Source organism: Patagioenas fasciata, chromosome 2 (assembly GCF_037038585.1).
Source record: "Patagioenas fasciata isolate bPatFas1 chromosome 2, bPatFas1.hap1, whole genome shotgun sequence".
In the NCBI taxonomy this organism is placed as follows: Eukaryota; Metazoa; Chordata; class Aves; order Columbiformes; family Columbidae; genus Patagioenas; species Patagioenas fasciata.
Window position 1 is genome coordinate 162,191,300 of NC_092521.1, and position 26,040 is coordinate 162,217,339.

General features: G+C 41.8%; 1 protein-coding gene across 3 annotated transcripts in view; it reads right to left on the reverse strand.

Annotated features, from left to right (window-relative positions):
* The window catches only part of GALNT11 (polypeptide N-acetylgalactosaminyltransferase 11), a 53,254-nt gene extending 33,456 nt beyond the window's left edge, over positions 1 to 19,798 (reverse strand). Inside the window, exons 1-2 of one of the 3 annotated variants that reach the window (XM_065829919.2) lie at positions 19,783 to 19,798; positions 2,729 to 3,061 (exon numbers count right to left, since the gene is read on the reverse strand). In XM_065829919.2, coding sequence (XP_065685991.1) covers positions 2,729 to 3,023 — 295 coding nt within the window. In that variant the 5' untranslated portion in view covers positions 3,024 to 3,061; positions 19,783 to 19,798. The other 2 variants (XM_065829918.2, XM_071805330.1) reach the window with 2 other exon arrangements.
* Positions 19,799 to 26,040: the final 6,242 nt, after the last annotated feature.

Here is a 26,040-nt window from a genome sequence, read left to right on the forward strand (position 1 = left end):
TCCTCCCTCCCTGCCCATCATCTCCATATGGCTCAAAATCTGCAGAAAATTATAAACAAGGGGGTTCCTCATTCACATGCTAACTTATATCCAGGTTTTGTAGAATCAGCCTAATTCAGGTTGGACGGGACATCTGGTCTAATCCCCTGCTCAGAGCAGGTCCAACTAGATTAGGTTGTTCAGAATGCATCCAGCTAGGTTTTGAAAGTCTCCAGTATCTCCAAGTGTGCAGATTCTACAACCTCATGTCCCTGTTCAAGCATCTGACCACCATCTCATAGAAAATGTTTTTCCTCTTATCTAACAGAAATCTCCTCTTATCATAATCCCATACACCTCCAGAAAGAGTCTGGTTCCATCTTCCCTACAGCCTCCCATTAAGTTGCTGTTGACAGCAATAAAATCTCACCCCTTAGCCTTCTCTGTAAGGCAGAAAAAACCTCAGTCCTCTCTGGTTCTCTTCATGTCTCATGTCCTCTAGTTTTCAACAGCTATGCAAAAGCCAGCTGAGCTCAAAGCCAGAGAAAACAAGATGGGTTAAAAAGCAAAACAGAAGCAAAGGTGATCAAAAATGTTTTGAAGCTTTCTTCCTTTCCAAATAAATACTCCTGGTTTGCCTTCGGAGCACAGCAGTGTCACTACCAGTTGTGTTTCAGCAACAAAGTCGACCTACAGGTACAAGTTGACCTTCTGGAGGGAATTCTGTGCATTTACATTTCCCACCCCATCGCTTTTAGTCTTGAGCACAGCAGTGGAAGCGCAGCTGCACCATCAAACACCTCAGGAGCAGGTGCCTTGGCATTTGTGCAGGACTGAGTGGTGGGTATAGAGATATCTGGAAAATAAATGGGATACACCCACACAGAGTATCTTGTGGGGTGACTGACACTACCACGCTCACAGATAAGAGCTCTCACTGTGGATATGTTGCATCCCACAGGCAGGAACAAGGTTTGTTCATTGTGGCAATGCTGCTCTTCTGGCAGCGGTCGGTCCTCCTTTAAATCACAGGCATTTCCAAAGCCAGGTTTCCAGCCTATCAGTTCAGACACCCACCTCAGTCACACAATACTTGAATACTCAGCGCCGCAGTAACACTGTGCCACTGAGTCAACTTAAAACATAGAAAGCACAACCTTAAGAACCACTTACCAAATAGTTCATTCTACAGTCTGTCCATAACCAACCACTGACTACTTTTTTCCTGATCTTCTGAATATAGACAAGGAATGCTAATATTTTTAAAACATTCTCAGGAAGAACAATATCCAAAATGCATGCAAAACGTCTGAAAGATTTCAGTACAAAGAGCAGACAGAAGCCTTTGGAAAACAAGGGCTTTGCAATCCAACATCAGTTTAGGCTTTACTTCAGTGTTATGTGGCTCTCCCAGATTAAAGAAAAAAGACAAACTGTCATCTGGTAGGACAATTTGCATCTGGCAGTCATATGCCCAACTTCTTTTTATATTTTTATGTATTTATCACTGCTCTATGCTAGATAGACACGAAGCCCTTTCCTGCAGCACCTGATCTAATTCTAACAGAGAACCAGCAGTGTCCTGATGATTCATGTAGAATTTATCCTGGCAGTACAATTCCCCTTGGCTTTCATCAACCAAACCAGGCACTTGGTTTGAAGATCAAGGGACTTCCCAGTTAAAAAAGCCCAACTTCTTTCCTGGCCAGTACTGAATAGTTGGAAAGAAACAGCCACGTCTGGACCGGTCTTCATCTCACTTGGCTCTTGTGCTTTTTGCAGTGAACTGATAAACACTTGTAATGCCACAGGGCAACATGAATTAGCATTTTTCCTACATATTTACACAGGTCTAAAGATCAACTCATGAAATGAAGTTTGGTAAAGTTCTATGAACTCTTGCAGCTGGTGATCCGGCATTCATCCACAGTAATGACAGAGGACTCAATCATATATGAGTTTTCAGCTCCTGGCTGGGAGGCATAACACGCCATAATTCCCAAAGCAGCAGACACCAGTATCACAAGACTCAACATCTTCCTCCAGCCTTCAAGCAAGTTTGCAGGCCAGCATGGACCATGCCTCAGCAGACATTAAGCTGTTAAGCGGTTAAATATAACAAGCATTTTAGTGTGGAAAACAAACCCAAATCATCTCATTGATGAAATATGCTCCAACAAAACACACAGACTTTTGTTGGTACAAAGTGAGCAGGATTTGGCCCTGACTGCTTTCATCTCAATAAATCTTTCATTGTAATCTGTCCCGCACACATTTTTTGTAGATTATTTCATACTCCAAGGATATTCTCCAAATCAATGGGTCTTCTTAATTGTCTGTTGTTATCAAGTTTTTTTTTAACTACTGCATATGAGTGGAGTTTCTTTGTGGCTAATAAAAGTTCATGTATTTGAGTCCAGTCAGCACAGGAGTAAGATATGAAACAAGCATAGGCTGAACCTTCCAAAATGAAGAACTACATGAAGAATAGACACCTTGGTGTAATCCAGTCCATTAACACTTACACAGCACAGCCACAAATGTTAGGAGTAATATATTTTTGATTAAACACAACACATGTCAAATAATTCCTAATGAAGAGGGCCAGTAGTACCACCCACATTTTAACAAACAAAACTGCTTCAAATATACAATTTTCCCTTAGATCCTTTAAAAAACAAACCAAGCTTACTATCTCATTTCTTCTACTGTTTTATTAATTTCATCACCAGCACTGAAAACCACTTACCCATTTCAGGAGAGAATTCTACCTCCCCCTTAATGGGGTCCTGAACATGATTTCCAAGAGCATTTCCTATCTTATTCTCTTTCTGTTGCAATTCAGGTATATGAACAGACCCCCGTGTAAAACGGGGGTAGAATTTTTTTGGAAACGGCCTCTGAGGTTCCAGCCCCTTGACGGGCACATTCTTGAAGGATTGGTTCTCTTCACTGAAGTTGAAATAAACAAAGAGCAGAAGCGTCCAGGTCACAGACGTGAAAAGGCACCCATAGCAGAAATAGCGAAGTGTGACACTTCCCATTGTAGACTTAGCATCGTTGAGGACCCATTCTCAATTACCTGAAAGAAAGTGAGAACACACATTTTGAGAGTGCTGCCTGTTACCTCGTCAGGTCTATACATTAGAAAATGCATTCTATGGGTTGCTCTTCCATTAAATGATTTTTGGAATTTAAACTTGAAGCACAAACTTTAAGAATGAAATCCCTTTGCACTTTCCAGTTCAAAAAATAAACATGACCAGTTTGGACAATCCACGTAGATACTACTGCTTTAAAACATGAAGCAAACAATCACTAAGACCCCAGTGACACACCACAATTAAATGTAAAAATGATACATTTTTCCTCTGAATAGTGATATAATTATCTCTCTTCCACAACAATACATTCCCACATGCCTGCATTGATTTAAACATACCCCTGTTTAACTAAAGATACTGCACACAGGGAATTGATTCTTCACAGAATAACTGAGGCTGCAAGGGACCTCTGGAGGTCACTTCATCCAACCCTTTTGCTCAAGCAGGGTCACCTTGAGTCAGTTGCCCAAGAGTATGCCCACACATGTCCATTTTTGTAGTTCTGTTCCCATCCTAAAGCATGAAATGAGAGAACAGACTCAGAAAGCTACATAGTTCAGTCCTTCTTGCCCCAAATTTAAGAACAGCCATCATGAACATCCCACAAATTCCAGAACTCATGGGGTGCAATTTAACAACACACAGCACCAAGACAGTCACATTTACAGGTACTCTTCTCTGCAGAAAGAAAGGAAACAGAGATGGAGCAGGGAAAGAGCAAAAAGCTCCAAGGTTATTTACTGGGTTCCTGCAGGGTCTGCAGACTCCAGAAGAGCTTCTGTTCTCCCTGGAGATGCTCACCTGGAGCTGGAAGGAAACAACCCAGTCTGGAGTTTTACTTTAGACACAGCTTCCCCAAGCTCTACTGAAAATTCCTATTGTAAGCAAATCCCTCAAGTGGAGCATATGAAACTGGTGGTAACATGCTATTTATGGCCCAAGAGAACCCGCTAAACTTTCTGGAGTTTCTCAAATCTAAAATAGGCTCAAAATAAACCCCACCAAAAACTATGCAGCTCAGTTCCCAAAACTGAGAAAAACCCTAACTCAAAGAACTAGATTCATCATTATCTAACCACAACGAATTCTTCGCATAGTAACAAAAAGTTGGGAAAACATTTCATCACCTTTTAATGAACAAACCACTTGTTTTAAGAAAATGAAGTATTGGGGTAGGAGTCAAGGGTTTACGCAAATGCATTTTTCAGACTTCTCAAAAAGTCGGAAACTACCAGAAGTGTTCAGGTCAGCCTGGCAAAGAACAAATCACAACAACATTTATGAGTACAAACAGATTATTCCCTTCTCAATATGGAAAACTAATAAACAGAGGTGTTCATGATCCCGAAGAAACCTATAAAGATTCCACTTATTTTGGCAATGTAATTCTGAGTCTTAAGTGACTTGCATCTGAAAAGAATACATGTCAAAACTAAAGCTCACATTTCCCAGACTGCAGCAGGTTATTGTCTCCCTTCCAAAAATAAAATATCCGCAAAGCAATAATGCAAAAAACCCAAACCTCCTCAAAAATAACTTACCCATTATTCTTACCATGTCAAACTCCCTCACTTCTGCAAGGCAACAATCTATGCAGCAGTTAAGCCCAAGGAGCTTAAAAAGGTCTTAAATGAGGTTTAAATCTCACACTGACCCTGTGCACACAGATGAATGTCATGCTCTGTGAAACAGGCTCTTTAACATTGTCACCCAGAAATCCTGCCACTTAACTGCAGGGCCATGAAATTAGGCAACAAATGCTCTGGGGGCAGAAATTATTAACACCCCTCACCCCAATTCTAGACAGCAGAATGGGTTTACCAGTGGAAGAGGTACAGACCACCAAGCTCCAATGCCTTATTCCCTGTGTGAACCATACTCAATGATCACAGCACGGCAAAGCGAGGCTCAAAACAGCATGCAAGGCTGCAAAGGAGCAAGATCAGATAAACAGTTACGTCCTCGAATTATAATAATTCTTCTTGCCAGACAGTCTGCAGACAATTAATACTTATCCATAAAAGAAGCTCTGGGTGCTTGCCAGGGTTTTTCTGCACGGCCACAAGGAGGTCATCTGCTGTAAGTCTTGTCCAAGCTTAATATACTGCTCCTTGAAACCTGCTGGAGTTGTTTTTCCATTCACTATGGTAACACAGACGCACATCCTAACATCATGGCACATGCACTTGCATTGTGGAATGGAATTGTTCTAATAAGATAAAATTACTATAACAGAGGAGGAACACTCTCATTTCAGAGCTGTTTAAGGGTATATCTACACTGTAGCTTCCACAGGAAAATCAAAGATAACCCTTGCTGGCTCAGGTAACAGTGGGAAGAGAGTCATACAGAGCAGAATTCATCATGGACTAAGTATTTTCCCAGTTTCTTGCATGTCTTCGATACCTCAGAGCTCCACTTTGCTGCTGTGTGGCACTTCAGCCACACTGAAGTTAAAGTTTGCTGTGACAGACACCAGGCACACTCAGATTAAAGAGGAAGGGATAAATTAGTAACTACTAGAGTAAAAAGATTGCTGTAAACCCTTCCACCTCCAGAAAGCCCTCTGCCCAGGCTGAAAGCACACTTGGGTACTGTTACAAATGCAACAAATGCAAACCTGAGCATAATATTTCCACATGCTCCTTGCCAAAGCAGAACTGTTTCACCTTCTTTTCCTCTCCTCTACTGTTTTGCAGTTTTCTAGAAGGATACAAAGGTTGAAATACTGCATTTAAATCAAATGACAGCACCTCCACAATGCAGAAAACTAGGCTCTTTCAGTAGCTTGCTATTCAACCAAGACATTTGGTAATACATTTGGCAGGAAAATACAGACTCACTATTTTCTTTAATTACCAAATGTTTTGTTAGACACTTACTTTTGAAGGCAGAATGGAAAGAAATCAAACCCTGCCTATGAAAAGCACATTGAGGCTTATTAGTTTACTTTATTCACCAATGCATATGCATTTACACAACCACTGGCGTATGGATTTCAACCACTTCTATCATGAAGGCAGCCGCAGAAGTCACAATCTGCGTCAGAGCTGCACGCTCCGGTTTTGGATGGTTTTAGGTTGACCATGACGTCTTACAGATGTGTTTGACCAAAGAGACCACAGTAGGTTTTCAAGTCCTAAGCAATGCCAGTCCTGCCAGGGACCTGCCCTGAGGAGCCAGGAGAACCTTTCCAGCCCTATATACTTTTACGCATACAATCACATTAATACATCTCCGCTCCTTCTCAATGTACCAAGAAACAAGTATTTCAGCACAGAATGAAAAAACAACCAGTTTGATCCACAGCAGAGGGAGGGAGGAGAGAACGCTTCACTGGTCACAGAGACCCAGGGGGAAACACTCAGCTCAGAGGCAGCCGCTTGGCCCGCGGTTCTTACCTCATCAATCTCCCTGTCCACGACTTTCTTCTGCAAGCCATCTAGATACCATGAATTAAAGCCCTATCCCATCCAGATACCTTTGCTCTCCATTTCTGTGAAGTCTTCTCAGAAACACGCTTTGTTAATTCACCCAGCAACGTCTGACTGCCTCTGCATGGTCACCATACCCTGACGGCTGCCTTACACATCCCATCCTCTCCCACCTGGTTCCTCCAAGCAGGATTTTAAAACTTTAGCAAAGTCAAACCTTTCGGGTTTTTTTTTCTTAAATTGAGACAAGCTGTTCCTGAGTACAGGAGATGCAAAGGATATGCCTTTCTCAGCCCTCATACATGCCACCATGAGAAAAACAGATTATATATATTTGTAACTCAACAGCCCTAAAGCTCTGCTAATGCAAGCAGAGCTAGCAGGTTTGAACAGTCAGACAGAAACAGCTTAAATCAAAAGAGCTGAATTGCATTATCCAGGTAATAATGTCAATAAGCTCATAACAATAATAATTTTCTCCCGTGCAATAAGTACAGCCACACTGAGCCCAGTCACCACTAAGCTGCTGTCTAGAGTTGAAACTAATTTCTGTCTATTTATTCAAATGCAAACAAAATTATTTAAATATATCAAGAAGAATTGTTTCATAATATTGTTCCTCACAGATTTTGCTGGTCATTTAGACAAGTCTTGAGGGGTCTATTGTGTTTCACCTCTTCACTTCTGAAAAATCAAATCAGCTGCCAAAAGTAAGTTTCAAAGTAAGTTTCAAAAATACCTCAAACAATTCTCTCTCCCAAAAACGCATGTAGTGAAGAACAACCAGAATGAACAGAAGACGTTTCCTCTGCCTCAGTAAGAGAGGAGATTTCACAGCAAATAATAAATGATAATACCTTGAAGTATTTTACAAGCATTCATTCCCATCAACACTCTAGTGATAGATCGGGTTTACAGCTGTTTGCATTGGTATCCTGAGGAACCCAGAGATACTTCAACATGACAAACACAAATCATTCAAGGTGGCAGCATCTCCTACGTTAAGAAAACACAATTCATTTGGAGGCAACTGGGGTGACTGAGAAAGAAGCATCACCACAAAATAGATCAAGAGCAAAAGGCACGGTTTCCTCAGAATTTCTAACCAAATACTCAGCCTTACTGTCTCTGTCGTTGCTCTGTTTTGATTGTCATATATTTATTGCCTGACAGTTTTCAGACTTCGGCAAAGCCTTGGAACTGAGTTTGCAGACCCAAATGCCAGAAATGCCAAGAGTAAAATATTCCTCTCTAATTTCCATGAATTCCAGTAAGAAGTCTCAGTTCCTTGCACAAGTAGTAAATCATTGATTTTTTTTTTAAGAGAACTGTAGAAGGTCAATATAAGTAACTTAGTAAAAGTCTCTGAAAGCCAATCAATCGCAAAGCTGAAAAAAACCAAAACCAACAACTTTCCAGGACCCTACCTGCCAGACTCCAGCTTCAGTAATTACCGCGCAATACTGCTTCCCATGGCACACCAGCTTCTTGCAGCATCCTTACAACACCAGCGTGACATTCATTTATACATTAAAACCACTAACATTTACATTCACTTAATAATTGGTCCAACAACGATAGAACTCTGTTCTCCCAGACAGGCTGGGGGAGTTTGCAATTATAATAGTAACGTGTGCAGCTCTTACTAACACTGGTCCAGTGTGTGAGCCTTCAATATTAGGGCAACAAAGATGCTGAAGGGAGTGGAGCATCTCCCGTATGAGGAAAGGATGAGGGAGCTGGGGCTCTTGAGCTTGGAGAAGAGGAGACTGAGGGGTGACCTCATGAATGTTTACAGATATATAAAGGGTGAGTGTCAGGAGGATAGAGGCAGGCTCTTCTCAGTGACAACCAATGACAGGACGAGGGACAATGGGTACAAACTGGAACACAAAAGGTTCCACTTAAATTTGAGAAGAAACTTCTTCTCAGTAAGGATGCCAGAGCCTGGCCCAGGCTGCCCAGGGAGGTTGTGGAGTCTCCTTCTCTGCAGACATTCAAACCCGCCTGGACACCTTCCTGTGGAACCTCAGCTGGGTGTTCCTGCTCCGGCGGGGGGATTGGACTGGATGAGCTTTCAAGGTCCCTTCCAACCCTGACATTCTGGGATTCTGTGACTTGTAATGAAAAAAAAAAGTGGACCACATTTCACAATATTTTGGCTTAAAGAGCAAAAGTAGCTACAGGCTCTATGACCACCGCTGCTTAAACACTGACATCTGCTTGGATTAACCTCAGCAGTTTAGTAAACACACCGTATGACTAGATATTTCATGACTGTGCCAAAACTCATGTTTGTCTGAGGTCAAGCAGAGGATCAGATTAACCTCAAGATTTTTGAAATAGAAGTAAGAACTATTTGGGAAAACTTTAAAGTCCACTTGCAATTTTTCCAAGAACAGCTTTTCTTCTTAAAAAAGGAAAACGAAGACAGAGATACAACTCATGCTACTCAGATTTCCTGCAGGACTGCCTGTGTATTTTGGACCTATATTAAGGGAAGGAACAGATGCGTACAATCTTCATTTTTTAAGAGCATTCTAGTAAAAGAAACCATTAAACTAATTTTATCTTTCTAGAGAGTATTAGGATAATTTGCAGCATGACTTTCCACAGATGCTTCTCTTTTTTACTTTGTTATTTATTTTGAGGGGAACAACCCAAGAAGATAAAGTAACACTACTTACAAATGCAATTGTGTTCTTTTAATAGCCTTAACTCTTTATATATTTCTTGGTCTCCAAGATGTTCTGGCTACCATTGTTCCTCTTCCAAAACAAGCATCAGCATGAACAGGCTTTCGTATTTTCTTGTTGAATCACTAGCAGACAACGGCATCAACAGTGAACAGAGGCAAGATTAAGAAGTAGTACTCCACTAATACACTTATTGCACAGAGATGCCATTCATAGTAGCTTCTGCACTTTAATGAGAATGATGGTTTTCTAGACATGCCTTACATTGCAACCACTCTTGAGAGTCACAGTTACCAGATTAGCAAGATAAAAAGGAGACACCTTGGGCAGCTTTTGTTTCAAACTCCCACACATATTACTAGGAACAACATTCATTGAACATGCAGAACATACATTCACAAGAAAATAAAAGCTTAGTTTCATGTGCTTGAACCCAATTTGACTCATTATAAACCCCTCCTTCTGGATTGTTTAGCACAAAGTTGGATTGACCTGCCAGTTCGTTTTTTAAATAAAAACAACCACTAATTTTTGACTTTACAGAAGGGATGGGTCACTGTACTTCATTAATTAAGTGGCTATCTTTGACACAATATAGGTATGTAACTACTGACGTAAAGACAGGCTCGGCCTACAGGAACCTACCTCATGACATTCAGCAAGGACAAAGGCCAAGTCCCGCACCTGAGACCCCAGCTGCTGACACAGCCCAGAGAACGGCTCTGCAGAGAAGGACCGGGGAGGTCTGGCTAAACACAAACCAGCAGCAACGACAACTGACAGCATCCAGGCTTATCCACAGGAGCACAGCCAGCTAAGGGACACAGTGACACCACCCCATGCTCAGGAGATAACGGTCAGGGTACTGTATCCAGTTTGGGATTTGCCAGTACAAGTGATAAACTGGAGCAAGTTCAGGAAAGGCCACCAAGGTGGCCATGGGCTGGAGCGCTTGCCCTGTGAGGAGAAGCGGAGGACACTGGGCTTCTTCGGTCCACAGATGAGATGGTTTTAAGGAGAGCTATTGGCAGCTTGCTGCTGCCTGCTGGGATGTTACCCAGAAAACAGAACCAGGTTATTCAGTGAGGTGCAACATAGGAGAACGAAAGAGTTAAAAAGCTCTAATAACTCCAGTCACAGCAGTCCTCATTCACAGAAATATACTGTGGACCACGGGCCGTCCTCTTGCATAAGATCACTGTTCCCATTCATTTTAATGAGATGACACGCCAAGATCTATTTTTAATTAACCTCTGCAAGTCACTTCTAAATGCAACTTTAAAAGCTTTGAGAGCCAACTGTTCAGTCATTTTAGCACAGCTATACAAATTCATGTCATACCACCTAAAATAAATCCTTTGGGAATTAATACAAATTTTGATCAATGATTTACAGAGAAATAATCTGAAAATACCAATAACATTCATTATACCTCCTAGATAAAGGCATATAGATAGACTAGTTGCTTTATGCCACTGTCAAATGACTCACTTATATACTCATTTGTATTTTAGGTTTTGGACTTCAACCAGAGATGTCTAGATATTGCATACTATCATTTTTAAATCTGTGGACTATATCTTGAAATGCCCCCACTAAGAACATAACTTTGCCTATCAAGCTTTCAGGAATTTCTCAGCTCCAATAAAAAAGCTTTACTTAGCCAGTTACCATACCAGAATGAATGCAAACACTTTAGCATTTTTATGATAAAAATGTGAAGTTCCTTCTCTACTCACCTCCATTTCAAACGCTCCCTAAAAGAAATGTTAAAGTATCTTCTGCAGTGATATCCTTCACTTGTCAACAACATATTAGAGGTTTTTTTTTTCCCTTTATGATAAAGAATACCTTTCTCCTCGCGTATTCCTCCTCTCTAAGGAGTGAGAGTATTTCACAGGGGCTCTCATTTAAGGACACAATTTAATGGAAAAAAGCAGTTACAAGTTTTGGAAATAAAACATTTCATAAGAGTCAGGATCTCATGTTAACAAACTACAGAAAAGAACATGAGGTTTAGTTACAACCAGTGGTACAACACTGCATCAAGAAAAGTAACATAATAGTCCAGTCTGATTAGAGAAAGCAAGTACACTTGGATTAGAAACATGAGCTTACCAAAATCCTAGTGCTCAATACTGAGCAAAAAAGTGCTATACAGTAGAGAGTTTTATGCTGCTGCAGTATCCTCTTCTCCCCAAAAAATAAGCTACTGGTTTCCCAAAGCACAGTTATTAATATAGGGACAGAATTTCCTTACCTATCCCCCTAACAAACACCGCACCACAGGGCTGCTTGGCTGGATGTTCCTTTAAGCCATCTGGCACTAACTACGTCCTGTCATTCATGGAGTCCTAAAAATACCTTCTTCTTTTTTGTTGCTAATAAATACTTGCTTCCATTTGAAACAGTGAGATTTTCTTCTCATTAGCTAAACCAGCTCTCAAGGAAGCCAAAATGTCCAGGTACTGTCTCCAAAGAAAGATGCATGCATTTCATAATACAGTCTTTCCCCCTTCATATAGAGCTGAGAAAACAGCAAGATTAAAAAACCCACCCTGACGACTTATTTTTCAATGCATCTCTCTCACTTTAAACATCCATGTATCTAAATATTAGTTTGACAACCCTCCAGCACTTTACACAAATGCAAAATGTAAGAGAGCTTACAAGGTCAACTACACAGAAGAAAGCTGCTTAATACCTTTTCTAAATGTTTAAAATCTACTTAGCTGTTCCTTGCATCTCATGTCTGCAAAGCTCACCAAAATAACAGTAAAAATACAGATGCACGCAAAACAATTAGGTAAGACACACTTCTACATGAAGAGCTGAACAGAAGAACGCTCACCTTTTTCCAGAAGAGTCGGCACTAAAGAAGCAGTGCAAGGTTACACAGTGAAAACACATTTACTGCAGTAGCAGTCAAATCCAGTTGGTGTCTTCATTCTCAGTGAACAATAAAACGCTGAGCCTGAAACTTAACACTTTGTTGCTGAGCACTGCTTTGCAAGTCCTGACCGGGAACGGGGTAACAAACACAAGTTTCTCTATGACAACAGCCTAATTTGGATGGATCTTAGAACATGAATGCTGCAATGCTATTTCTCATTCGGCTGCATACACTGCTCCAAGAACACTGATCTATTTTTCTGTTTGTTTGGGGTTGTTTTTTTCTCTCTCCTTTTTTTGTTTTTCTCCTCTTAAGTGATGCATCATCCATATGGATTCAGGTACTGGGAAGCATAAATAAAACTGCTGCTCACTAGAGAAGCGTAATCAATGTATTTCTAAGCACGGGTGTCAAACTCATTTTCACCGGGGCCACATCAGCCTTGCAGTTGCCTCCAAAGGGCCAAATGTAATTTTAGGACTGGATAAATGTAACTACTCCTGTAGTCTAAGGCATTCTTCATTATAGTATCAATGGATCACACCACAGTAATGCTAGAGAAACTTAACATCAACTTTATATACAAATTTCAGTCCTAAAAATTACTTTACTCATCTTCATTTTCCAAATCTCTAGTAATTTTCTAAAATTCCCAGCAAAAGTGCTTTGGGTTTTTTTCCAGTCTTTTACGAGCAAAGTGAAAACACACTTTCCAATTCTAAAAATAAATAAACAAACAAACAAATAAATAAATAAATAAATATACAAAAAATTCAGACTTCATTTGTACAACCTTCCTCCCAAAAGGGCTGGCAGTAAATTTGGCAACTAAACAGAGCCCACTGAAGTACTTTCGAGTGGAACAGGAAAAACCGGGTTTGACTGGTCTCAGTTTTAAACCTGTGACTACTGACCAAGTACATCGCATTTTGCACAATTCTTTTCTACAAATTCAAGTTCTGCCATTAGCTCCAAGCAGACACCTACCGTCCACTTGTGCAGAACTCAGTACTGAAATCAACAGCTGTATACAAAAAATACACTGAAGATACTAGCAAACTCAGACTAGAAACTTCGAAGGAGTATATGTGAACATGTATAAAATGCAAAAATGCTGCAATTAAGTTATTACAAGTACTACAGAACTGGAAACTCTCTTAATAAGAATGGTTATATTGCATCTTATCCTACAGCATCAGAATACAGAATTCATAGATCTCCAAGCTTACTCCCCACAAATCATACAAGGCTACTTCATTTCTCTTTTCCTGCAGCGTTTTCCTTTCCAATATGCAGAAACTTAAACACAAAAATATAATAGAAGTGCCATGTTTGAATCCCAGACATGTAAGGCTCACAGATGTCAGAAATTGCCACAGTAACATGAGTTACTTGCTGTAGCACCACAGTCTGCCCTTGGAATTCAGTTTGGTTAGCCCTTGTAGAGCTCAACTAACTCATAGGAGTATACATAGACATTATTTGTTTAAAATAAGAGATCAAATGTAGCACCAGAAATTCCAGTGAGGTTAAAACAAGTTACAGTTTAAATCTACAAACTGCCTGGGATGGGAAATTATTTAACTCATTCTAAACTGCACAGAGTTCTTAGCTCCTGTTACATTTCTCCACGCTACCAAGAGATGCCAGAATCATAGAGATTTTCTCAATACTTTGTGTTGTAACCGAGTTTTCTGGACGGCCACTGTTAAAAAAGTAGAACTGGATGAAACACTAAAAACAGGGGTCTAATTGAATTCAATGGCCATTTGCATTTCTCATGTCCAGAAACAAAGGTCACTTGGAGTTTTTCACTCCAAGCTTTAGCACAGAGCCCACAGTAACCATGTTGTTTGGAACAGCTGGATCACAGGACTTTCCTTTTTCCCAGTGAGAAACTCTTCCTCAGAATGACCAAAAAACCCTGCAATCTTCTTGCTTTTGGATCCATTTTCTCACTAATGTCTCCAGCCATTAATATGAGAGGAACCCTAAGGATATAAACCTACTACATGTTCTCTCTTCAACCCACAGACTGAACCAGGACTCCTGGACAGTTAAGATATCAGACTGATATCAGACTGGCTCAGCTTCCAACTGTAGAAACAGAACGATGCGTTAAGGCAAATACAAAGGTTCTGAGGCCACAATAAGCAGAGAGGATATGAATATCAAGCAGTACTCTGGATTAGTGCAGCAATAACTTAATTCTTTCTGCTCCCCCAGCAAGCCTATATCTAAATTACCCTAGCAAACTCCTGTACAGGAAACGTTCTTTCTCCCCTCCTCAACACAATACAGTAATACTATTATAATAAAGAGGTACTATTGCTGGTACAACCACATCTGCAGATGGAGTCAATGAAAACACTCCCACATCTAAATGAGTCTCTCAATTTAATATAAGCTTATCTTGCCAAATATTGTATTTGACAACAGGGTATGGAGTTTTCCAAATATGTAAGTAAACAGACCTTCTATTAGCATGTTTCTAAAAAAACAACAACAACAAAAGTGGACATTAACTGTTGGATTAGAACAGTAAGTCACTGGCTTAAAGAGAATTTACGCTGTCTGTAGGGAGTGTGAACTTGTGCAAGTTATGCCAAAAATTAGTTTTCTTTGTCTTTCATTCCCCTCTACATGATCCTAGAGACTCAATTCTCTCCTCCAAAGAAATCCCTTTGAGGAAAAAGTTGCGGACCACCCCTTTTCCATCCCCTGTTGGTCACTTCTACTTATCTATTGCCAATGTCTCTAATGGGAAAACATGCTCAGGATTTTGGTGTCGAAATCAAGGATGTTGCAACAGAACGAATAGTAGATTAAAAGATTTTTTCCCACTTCACTAGGAGCCATGCTTTCCCACACAATGCTAGCACAGAGAGTTAGCGTGTAATCCAAAACTCAGTCTTCTCTTGCTTCACAGGCGATGAGTCTCAGTGTCTGCTGACGCAAGAGATAAGAGATTCACATTCACTGACAAAATTAAGGTACTCCAGGAAACAGAAAACTAAAGAAAGCACTCTAGAAAGTAAATTAACAAATGAGAGGTATCAACAGAGACAGTGACATCATTTGTTATTGAGGTTACACTTCAGGAATTAGCAAAATAGACAAAAAAACCTGCACAGATTGATTCATAAGGGGTTGTATGTCAAAACAGGATTTGTGATTCCTGGAAAAGGGTATCTGTTTTAATTAAGGCCACCTCCAAGGTTTAAAGCTTCTAATTTAATCCTTGTCTACACAAGAAAATCTGTGTCATTTAGCCAAGCAATACTTGGATGGTTCTACATAAACTAAAAAGATGATCTCTGTGAACATGCTCCCAGCATTCATTAAGTATTTGCTTAAATCAGTTTGGCACATAGCAATCATTTACTGAGGTACCTTCCTTTTAGCATGCCTCTGCAGGTCTATTAGCTTCACCTGTCGATTTAAAATTCAACTTCTCAAATGGTGCAGTGTCCCACAGCCTCAGGAATGACAAAGAGTTACTGCAGGCAAGCAGTTGCCTCTGATCAGCTTAATGAACATACTCCTTCCCTCTCTTGCACCCAGAGAAGCGATTTTTGTCAAGGTAACTTATGCCATGGCAAGAGGATTTAGAATAGGCACACAAGCAGCCACTGTAGCACTGTAGCATGTCAGCCATGGCAAACCTTTAACCTCAGAAGCACAGAGCTTGCAACACCACCACTATCATGAGAGAGAAAAACACAACAGCTCACCTGCCCCAAGCTGAGCTTAGACTCAGCAAAAACACCAATACCTACCCGTGGAGCAGTACGGGGTAGCAGGCTCTGGACTTCTCCCCAGCCTGCACACCTATTTCTTGCTCATACTACAAAGTGTAAGGCAAACAGGGGGAAGTCCTGAGGTTCCATGCGTTAGGGGTTTCCTAACCAGTGTAAACAGTGGAAAAGTTGATTCACCCCTGAGCACTGTATTCCAGTTTCAAACATACACAGCATCTGGCTGCAAAAACTCGACGGCACAAGGACAGGCTGAGATACAGCACGTCACTCTCACAGGCACTTCAATCCACATTTTGGTAACACCATCAGTTGTTTAACCTACAGACTTAATGTATTTTCAGATCTCAGTGAAGGAGTTCAAAAGTTCATACAACAAAATAATCGGAAACTTAGTAAACTTAAAGTCAACTTTTCACTGAAACAGTATCATCAGCTTCCTAATTTCACCTTTTTGTTACAAAGTAATTTCTAGTTCTTACAAAGTTTTCAAATAAAATATTTACATCAATTATTACACAACGCTGACTCACATGAGAAACATGCTAGAGCACAGCTGAGGGATGTGGTGGATACTATTAACTCTGAACACAAAATGAGCTGAACAAATGCATTTACTCATGTTGCTAAACACTGATTTAACAGCCAAGGTCTCTGTACTGATAGTACTTTATGCATTAACTCAGTAGCTGCAACTGCAAATGCATTCATCTCCATAAGCTACCATATGTTTTGAAAAGAAACCTTAGATAAGAATCAAGACAGTTTATCTAAGTCCCAAACTTTAACTGGGATTCAAACAGACTTCACCTCCACAATATTTTTTTGGTAAAGAAAAAATATATTCTGCACTTGAAATCCATGAGCATACCTTTGCTCTTCAACAGCAACTAGCAGAGCTTTATTGCAGCACCTCTCCAAAATGAACGATACTAAAGAAAAATACTTCATTTTAGGGATACCTGTAACTGTAGTATTGCCTAGCCAGACAGAGGAACTGTTTAAGCAGTCAATAAACTGAACTATCACAGACAGGAAGAGTTGTATTTTTTCAAAATTCTACCTTTCCCCTCAGCTGGAAGTCTCCCCTTACTTCTCTGCTTCAGTAGTCAACACTGAGCTGCCACACTGCCAAACTCAGCCTGCCAGCTGCTCACACTGCAACCTTTTCACAGTGCCTTCCAAGGTAACGTAACTAAAGTTAAAACGATCCTGCCTCTGTTTTCTTCACCCTCACACTACCCTACTCTTTCCTGCTGGAAGATCTGAAATCCCCATTTTTGCTGCTTGCTGAGATACTTCTAATCTCATCCATCTGACCCATAGTCTGCCTTGCACCACACACGTGCCCTGTAACTGTCATTAAAACCTTCATTTTTCTAGTATCAGGAAGCATGTTTTGTATAGAAAAAACTTCAAAATACTAATAATTCATCTTTATTTCCCTTGATTTCTTCCTCCTAAAAAAGCCAGTGTTTATTTTACATTATTTTGAAAATTATGAAGATGTTCACTCATTCTCATAAACCACTGTCACGCAGCAGCTCATCAGGAACCCTTCCTGTTTTACTCCTGTGCATAATGGAGCATTAATTTGCATCCTCTGAGACAAAGTGATAGCAGAACACAGGCAACAGGCCCTGAAATCCACAGTCAGAATCTCTTAAACCAGAACACATGTCACATAGCCTGCTGGCTTCCTCATCTAAGGCTGAGAGATGAAGGCTCGTTAGAGCTGCAGTGTTATTTCTTTACTTCCCTGCTGTAGAAGAGCTCCTAAAACTCTGCAGGAGCTTATCTTACCCAGAGATGAGGAAAAGCTTACGCAGAAGGCATGCAGTTCATCAGAGACAGTTATACTGGGGGAGGCCAATGGCTCGTTAATCAAAAGCCTCTTATCTGGAACCACCTGGACCTTTATGCTGTTCTAAAATGAGATGTAGGTATCCCAGACAGATTATTTCACACATACAGAGGTCCTCTCCAGGGCAGCAGGGCAGAAACACACTGTCAGGGAGAGGCTGGTACCTTCCTTTCCTGGGCACTGCCTGCACTTGAATCTGCTTAAGATGACCAGAGATGTCTGGGAGCAGCTTCCTATTGAGAAGAGATCCATATGAAAAGAAGAGAGAAAAAAAGAGAGAGGGGGAAAAAAAAAAAGGCAGATTTCTCAGACTACTCTTTCTAAGTAAGAGCAGAAGGAATTTGATCTTATGTTGAAATAAATTAAAAAAAAAAAAATTAAAAAGCATATTGGCAGAGTACCAATGATACTGCCCACCTGCACGATTACTGTACTGGCATTAAGAGATTCACCATTCCTTCAAGCAGAATGCAATACTTCAAATACTGGACCAAATAAAGCAAAGATTGTTTATAGAACAGCAACAAGGCCATGTATGAGATTATTTTTTTTTTTCCTTTGGAGGAGCAGGAGCTGCACTTTATATCTAGTTATACGATAAAGTTCTGTAAGATCTACTGCAGCTGCCCTGCAACTGATACTGAAAAGAATCTAGGATACAGCTTGGCAGAGATGCTGTACTAAACAGCATTAGTGTTTTAATTAGTCTCAACATCAGTTTTAAGGCTGACACCTACGAAGATGCGAATGAAGGCAAAGCAGCTATCTGGAAAGGCAGCTTCTGAACACAGTGTTTGCTTCCAGGGCCACACTACAGCAAACAAGAATCCAAGCTGCTAAGCCCCCTGCTACCAGCAGCACTGAGCTTTTGGTTGCTTGCTCAGCTCTGTCAATTTTCATGCAAACAAGACACCAGAGAAATCTTCCCTTTGCTTTATAAGTAACTTGGAGACAGTTAATTTGCTAACAGCATTTTCTGTTGCAGCCTTCCTTATAAGATTTAACACACATACAAAAAAAAAAAAAAAAAAAAGGCAATGGGAGCTGACTAGAAGAGCTGGAGACCAGCCATGTAGAATAACACATATTTGCTAAGAAGAAAAGGGAATCACAATGTCAGGGATTGGAAGGGACCTCGAAAGCTCATCCAGTCCAATCCCCCCACCGGAGCAGGAACACCCAGCTGAGGTTCCACAGGAAGGTGCCCAGGCGGGTTTGAATGTCTGCAGAGAAGGAGACTCCACAACCTCCCTGGGCAGCCTGGGCCAGTGTTCTGTTACCCTCACTGTGGGAAAGGGAGCCTCAACATCATAAAGTATATACTGAAAATCACAGGAACAAAAAAGGATAAACGGTTTAAAAAATGCATTTTTTTCAGTCATAAAGGTAAGACAGCTTTAATACAGTACGGGGTCAAACATCCCTCTGAAAAGCAGCGCCTGGCCCTGTCCTGCAAACGAATCAATGGAAGGAGCGGCAGCAGCAGAACCGACACGCACCGACCCTCACGTTTGGGGTGACAGCTGCACGGTCCTGGGTTGACGGCAGGCGAGCTGCTAGTGGTGCTCCTCCACACGCATTTAAAGGCTAAAAAACCAAAATCGTAAGTTCCCGGTCATCCAACCTATGAAGCACAACGCAGACCGGCCCCACGGGCTGTCTCCAGGGTTGTGTTGCCGGGCCGGTCACACCACAGCGAGCACCGGGCGGCTGCTCACCCGGGGACCCTGCCGCCTCCCCGCTCACTTTAACCACAAACGGGGAAGTCGTGAAGCCGACCCGACCCCCTCCCCGGGCAGGGGAGCGCGAACCAGGAACCCCTGCCCCGGGACAGGCTCCGCCGCGTCCCTCAGGGAAGGTGGGCAAACGGCCCGGTACCGCCGGCGACCCCGTCCCTCACCCACGGGGCTGCCCCTCACCCCGCCGGCCCCGTCCCTCACCCCCCGGGACGGCTGCGGCTGCTGTGGCTGCTGCGGCTGCTGCTGCTCCTCACGCCAGCACCGCCTCCACGCCCGCGTCCCTCCCGGCCCCGGAGCCGCTTCCCCCGCACTCACCGCGGCGGCGGCAGCGGCGGCGGCAGCATCGTCCGGCCCCTCCGCCCGCCCCGTGCGCGCGGCAGCGGTGCGTACCGCTCGCGCCCGGCGGTGGCGCCACGTGACCACTCGCTCCTCCTCCTCCTCCCTGCCCGGCGGCGGCGTCACGTGAGGCGGGCGGGGCGCGGCCGCCATGACAGGCGGGGCCTGAGGGAACAGCGGGGGGTGGCTGGTTTTTTTTGCTGAGAGGTGCGCGGATATGAGGCTGTTGCGTCCAGTTCTGGGTCCTCAGTTCCAGAAGGACAGGGAACTGCTGGAGAGAGTCCAGCGCAGAGCAACGAAGGTGCTGAAGGGAGTGGAGAATCTCCTGTGTGAGAAAAGGCTGAGGGAGCTGGGGCTCTGCAGCTTGGAGAAGAGGAGACTGAGGGGTGACCTCATTAATGTTTATAAATATGTAAAGGGTGAGTGTCAGGAGGATGGAGCCAGGCTCTTCTCGGTGGCAGCAATGGTAGGACAAGGGACAATGGGTACAAACTGGAACACAAAAGGTTCCACTTAAATTTGAGAAGAAACTTCTTCATGGTGAGGGTGCCAGAGCCTGGCCTAGGCTGCCCAGGGAGGTTGTGGAGTCTCCTTCTCTGCAGACATTCAAACCCGCCTGAACACCTTCCTGTGTAACCTCAGCTGGGTGTTCCTGCTCCGGCGGGGGGGTTTTGGACTGGATGAGCTTTTGAGGTCCATTCCAACCCCTGACATTCTGTGATTCTGTGATTGGACCAGATGATCTCCAGAGGTCCCTTCAAACCCCAACCAGTCTGTAATTCTGTCTTAAGTGGCCCCTGGGAGCCTTTATCCAAGGGCTTTGAAAGGGAGAAAAGAGGTGTAGCTCAGATGGATGGGGGATGTCGGGGTCAATTACTGTTGTTTTCCTCACTGTGTGTTATAGAGTAGCTGGAATGTGGGGAACAGGTTTCTTCAGTAGGAAGGGGCACACAGCTGAGGGAAATCAACCACAACTACCCTGAAATAACCTGAGCTTGGCAGTTACTGTACATCTGTAGCAACAAGAGTTTACATCCTCATGGGTGGAGAGGCATGTTTAACCCTCAGATCTCTCACATCCAGATTAAGTTATCTAACTGGTGACTTACCAATCCAAAAGGTGGTGGGGCAGCTTCACACTGATTCCTCTGTGTGTGAGACCTGACTTGGCAGGTGTCCTTCTGGCAGGGGGATGAAACTGGAAGGCATGTTGGGTGTGTACACCCCGGTGAGGTTAAAGAATGAACTAAGCGTGAGATTTGCTCAGTGTAATCAGGACTGGGAGCTTTTCTGTGAATATCCAGGTACACAGCGTCAGCTGCTGAGTGACACTTTGAAGATGGCAGATTTTATTTTAGTAAAGTGGAAATTAAACAGGGCTGAATTACCCAAGCACATTCTTGGTGGATATTGCCCCTGGTGTCCAGAGATTATGGCAGGTACCTTTATAATAACACAAGTAGAGCAGAATATACAACTTGTCAAAAAGCTGTAGCTACAGCATTAAAGTACAGGGGCCAAAAAGGCCATGTATAATCAGAAGCTGCACTGGGAGAAAAAGGAGCAACAGTCTGTGGAGGGGTTAGTAGGTAGATGACAAGGGGTAACAGGGATCAAGATGAAAGGAATGTGTGCAGTTAAATGAGATAGCCACGCAGTCAGCATCCCCATCAGCCAGCTTTTCATGATTCCTGTTTCATAAGGGCTAATATGCAGCTTTGATCTCTTTCTCATAATAATTTAGCCTGAGGACTGGAGGTGTGTGTTAATCTTCTAGGTAACAGCAACCTCAGCCCATAGGCTATCTGCTTTCTGCAGAACCATTATCCTTAAAGGCCTTCTAATGTGGCCAGTTCTTGCCTACCTTGTAATTCTGGGTATTTAATCTATCCAAATAGCTATTTCAGTCCTTATTGAAAAGTGTTTCCCTGGTGCTTGGATTATAATTTTATTAACAGAATTAATTGTTACTTTTTAGCATCATTTATTGTAAGGTCTTTGCAACGTGTTTCATTTCACAAAATCCCCGACAATGGTAATCTGCCCAGCCCAATTACTATATTCTATGATAGCTCCTTAGTGTCAACTAATTGACCTGCTTCCTATGCACTCACAGCAAGGGACAAGAACTCATATAAAACTGCTGGCAAGACGTCGTAACCCGAAGTAATTCTCTGTCAACATGTGTTATGGTCAGAATTTGGGATCTATATGTACTAAAGCATGGAAATTTCATTTATTAAGTGTTTCTGTTGTTGACACATCTCAGACACAGAAATAACATGAGAAAGGAATGCTCTGAGCTACAAAAGATATTATTTAATTCCTGTCTCATTTCTTAGATTGACTCATACTTTGTGAAAGAGGAGGCAAGCCCAAACAGAATTAATGTATATTGTTTTTCTAAATCCAAATTGTTTAGAACAAATTTATCTGGTGAACTTATAGAGTTTGTTGAGCAGCTGTGATAGAGAAGACTGGAGGAAACTCCAACTCTTCTTGCAACAACTGGGAGAACATGCAGTTGTTTCAGTGGTTGCTGTTTGTAATAGTTTGTCTATGGGCTCTCCATGGCTGAAGTCAGAGTCTGCACATCCCCTAGTAGTGTTTCCATGTGATTATGGTTTTAAATGGAGTAAAAAAGTCTGTGTAAGTGTTTATTTGCAGGACTTGAGGAAACAGGGTGCTTATCTGGTTGCTCTCAGACTTTCCCTCCTTACTGTTACTTTTGCTGCATATCACTTAATGTGGGGTTCTTTTGCCTGCTTTCCAAAAGAAAGCAGATCAAATGACAGCTCAGAATATGTGTATGGGTCTATCTGATCTGCTCTTCTCTAATAGTTTTGAAATCTTGGGCCATATTAATCAAATTTGACAGTGGGTGGAGATCTCGAAGAGATTATGTTCTAAATAGCTTTGCAAAAATAGATCTCTGAATAGAAGAGATAGACTATTATCCGCTGCTGAGGAAAAGCCTGTAGAACGAGTCCATCCCACGTATCCTTAAATTCATTAGGAGAACTCAGAAAAGAATCCATGGAGCTGTTGTGGCCAGTCTTGAAAACATTGGTTCTGTGCTGTGTAGTAGGTGAAAAGGCAAAAAGTATATTTGGTACATTAGGATGGGAATAAACAATATGATGGGATAGTGCTATAAAGCCCAAAGTGCTTGCACATCTTAAACATGGTGTGAAATTCTCCCTTAAGCATGAAGAAAGTTACTGAGAGAAACAACGAGCTGATCAGAGGTGTGGAATTGCTTCCTTTGAAAAAAAAAAATAAATAAATTAAAAAGAGAGTTTAAATACACTGAAATGGTTTAACTTGGAAAGGACTATGAAAGAATGTGATAATGGCATAAAAATCTATTGTCATAGAGAAAGTGAATTCTGTGTTTCTTATAGCACAAGATTTCAGTGTTCTGAGTGAATTTCCAGGCAGTAAACTTAAAAGAAACGAAAGAAAGCAAGTTTTTGCCTGAGTTACAATTGTAATTTGCTGCAAGAATATTGTAAAGGCCAAAAGTATAAATGTGCTCATGGGTGGATTAGAAATTAAATGGAAAAAATGTCCGTTGTGACCTCTTGAACATAATGCAATGCAGCTGCCAGCTCAGGAAATCTCCAAGGAAAGGAGTGGATTCAGCCAGCAGATTAAGCCACCTAAATTTGGGTTTCGGTGTGTAGGTGTCTCCATGTGAACCAGATGTCTAAGATCCCTTTATACTCAGTAGAGAACTTCTGTGGGATTTAGTTACATAAATGCAGGCGTTGAATGCCATTTTAGGCATTGTGGAGTTTTCTACTTGGCCTCCTGCTCTGAGAAGCAGCAGGTCTCCTAAAAAGCCTGTCACAGCTGAAGTCTCACGTCAGAGTCTTGATCTCTCAGACCATCACAGTTGTCACTAAGCATGTGTGGTTAACAAGCTCATAGTTGATACAGCAAACTATTCAGATCACCTTAAGGTAGATATATCTGTGTATTTTGAAGAGCTGAATAGCTTTCAGGTTCGTTAACTGTATTAAGTAGTTCTTTATTGGCTGTGGGAGGGATTTATATCCGGCTGAAGACATCTGCATGGGGACACTTCAGTCTCGGTGTCAGATTTTATAGATTTTGCCACGCTGTACAGGAGGGCATATTGCTCAGCTTTTTAATGCTGTTTCCTTAAGTGCCCTTAGCTAGTCAGACCACTGAGTTGATTCAGCTGGGATTGATCTAGGGGAAGAATACAGGAGATTTTGTATGAAAAACCTTCTTAAGATACTCAGATTTATTGATAATGAGGGTTGTGTGAATGTTAGATTCATGGTGCGTTGTATAGTGGTACATGGATGTGTAGTGACACTTTGACCACAGTTTCATACCTGTTGGCCAAGAGAATAACAGAATCATAGGATCATTTCAGTTGGAAGAGACCCTCAGGATCATCAAGTCCAACCATAACCTTATCTAACCCTTAGCGCTAAACCATGTCCCTAAGAACCTCGTCTAAACACCTTTTAAACCCCTCCAGGGATGGTGACTCTACCACTGCCCTGGGCAGCCTGTTCCAATGCCTGACAACCCTTTCCATGAAGAATTTCTTCCTAATATCCAATCTGAACCTCTGCTGGCACAACTTGAAGCCATTTCCTCTTGTCCTATCACTTGGTACTTGGGAGAAGAGACCAACCCCCTCCATGCTACAACCTCCTGGTTCTGGTGCAACCACAGATACTGCTCATGAAGCCACCAGAATGACAAATTCTTAAGCCATTAGGTCGTGTAACTGACAGGGATTTTTTTTTTTTTCCCACAAAAGTATATCAAAACTAATTTGGTTGATGATAAGATTTACACCTTTCTATGAGTCAGACCAGTTAGATCTTGTTAGAGTTGCACAACTTGCCTAAGAAGAATTTGAGCTAGGATTCAGGCCAAAGAAAAGTAACCAGAAAAGCCAGATGATAATTTAATGAGTTTTGGAAAGCAGAGTAAGTTTTGTTTTTTCCTCGATCTCCCACACTTCAAATTATTTACATTTTCCAGTTGAAAAGACCAAACTTTTAGCAGTAATACTGTCCTCTTGAGCTGATGAAAGTTTTAACAAAACAAGTAAACAAGTCAGCAAGCTCTGACTTTTTCTTTGGATATCTTAAAACAAGCTATGAAGGACTGTTTATGCTTTAAAACTGCTCGCCAGTTGTGCTACTGCAGCAGTGTTCCCGTTTGATATTTGTTGACACAATGCTTTGATAGTACGGTAAATAATAAGACTGTTTTCTAGAATCTCTGCTGTTAACAAAGCATCTGTATCTCTGTAGTGTCCTGCTCTTCAAGGCGAGACAGAGACAAGACCAAAATTCTAATGATACATGAGGCAGGGCCTCTCCCTTTTCCCATCCATGGGACACAGACAAGATCTACCAAGCAGCAAAATATATTTACATTAACCCACGCTAATGAAGCAAGAAAGAAGCTGTAGGGTGGAATGATGAGCATAGTCCATGTGTCCCTAAAATTTGCAGGAGCATGAGGGAGAAGCAAGTTGCATGAGTGACAGATAATGCTTGGGAGAATTCACGGATCTAAAGATTTTGCCTTGTTTTGTCTCAGCAAGGAATTGCAGCACTGAACATACACAGAAAAATAGCATTTTCATGCTCTATTCCATTCCCTTCAACTTTTTTCCTTCGTTTTTCAGCCCAAACTGTGTTATATTTCTGTACTTCTCAACACCTCTCCTGTGATATTTTCTGTAGAGTCTCTCCAGAACTGTGGAAAAGTTGTTTCTTAGCTTTGAAGTGTTGCTGACAAAATTCCATCTGGTTTTGGTATTCAGAAGTTCTCACTCTCAAGATCTGGGAGCAAGATGTTACATTTTCTGTGATTTCTTTTTACTGAAATAAAACATTTCTTGGAATCTGTGGAGGGAGGTAATTGGCTAAATGTTCTGTCCAGTGTTGCTCAACCGTGCTCAGATCACTTCACAGGCTTAGGGTCTGGGCCAGCCTGAGCTGATTTCTTTTCCACTTTGGACTGTTTTGCAGAGTTTTGAGGATGAAAACAATTCCATAAAACCCAGAAATCTCATAATTGAATTGGCTTTTCCCCAAGGCATTACATTAGAACTCTACCAAGAGTTTCCTTCCATCTTTGTTTTTACTCCCTGATAAGAGGAGGGGAAAAAAGTTTATTTGCAAAGGGGGTCAGTCTCATTATCTTCTTTTTGCAGATGTGGAAGTTAAAGCACAG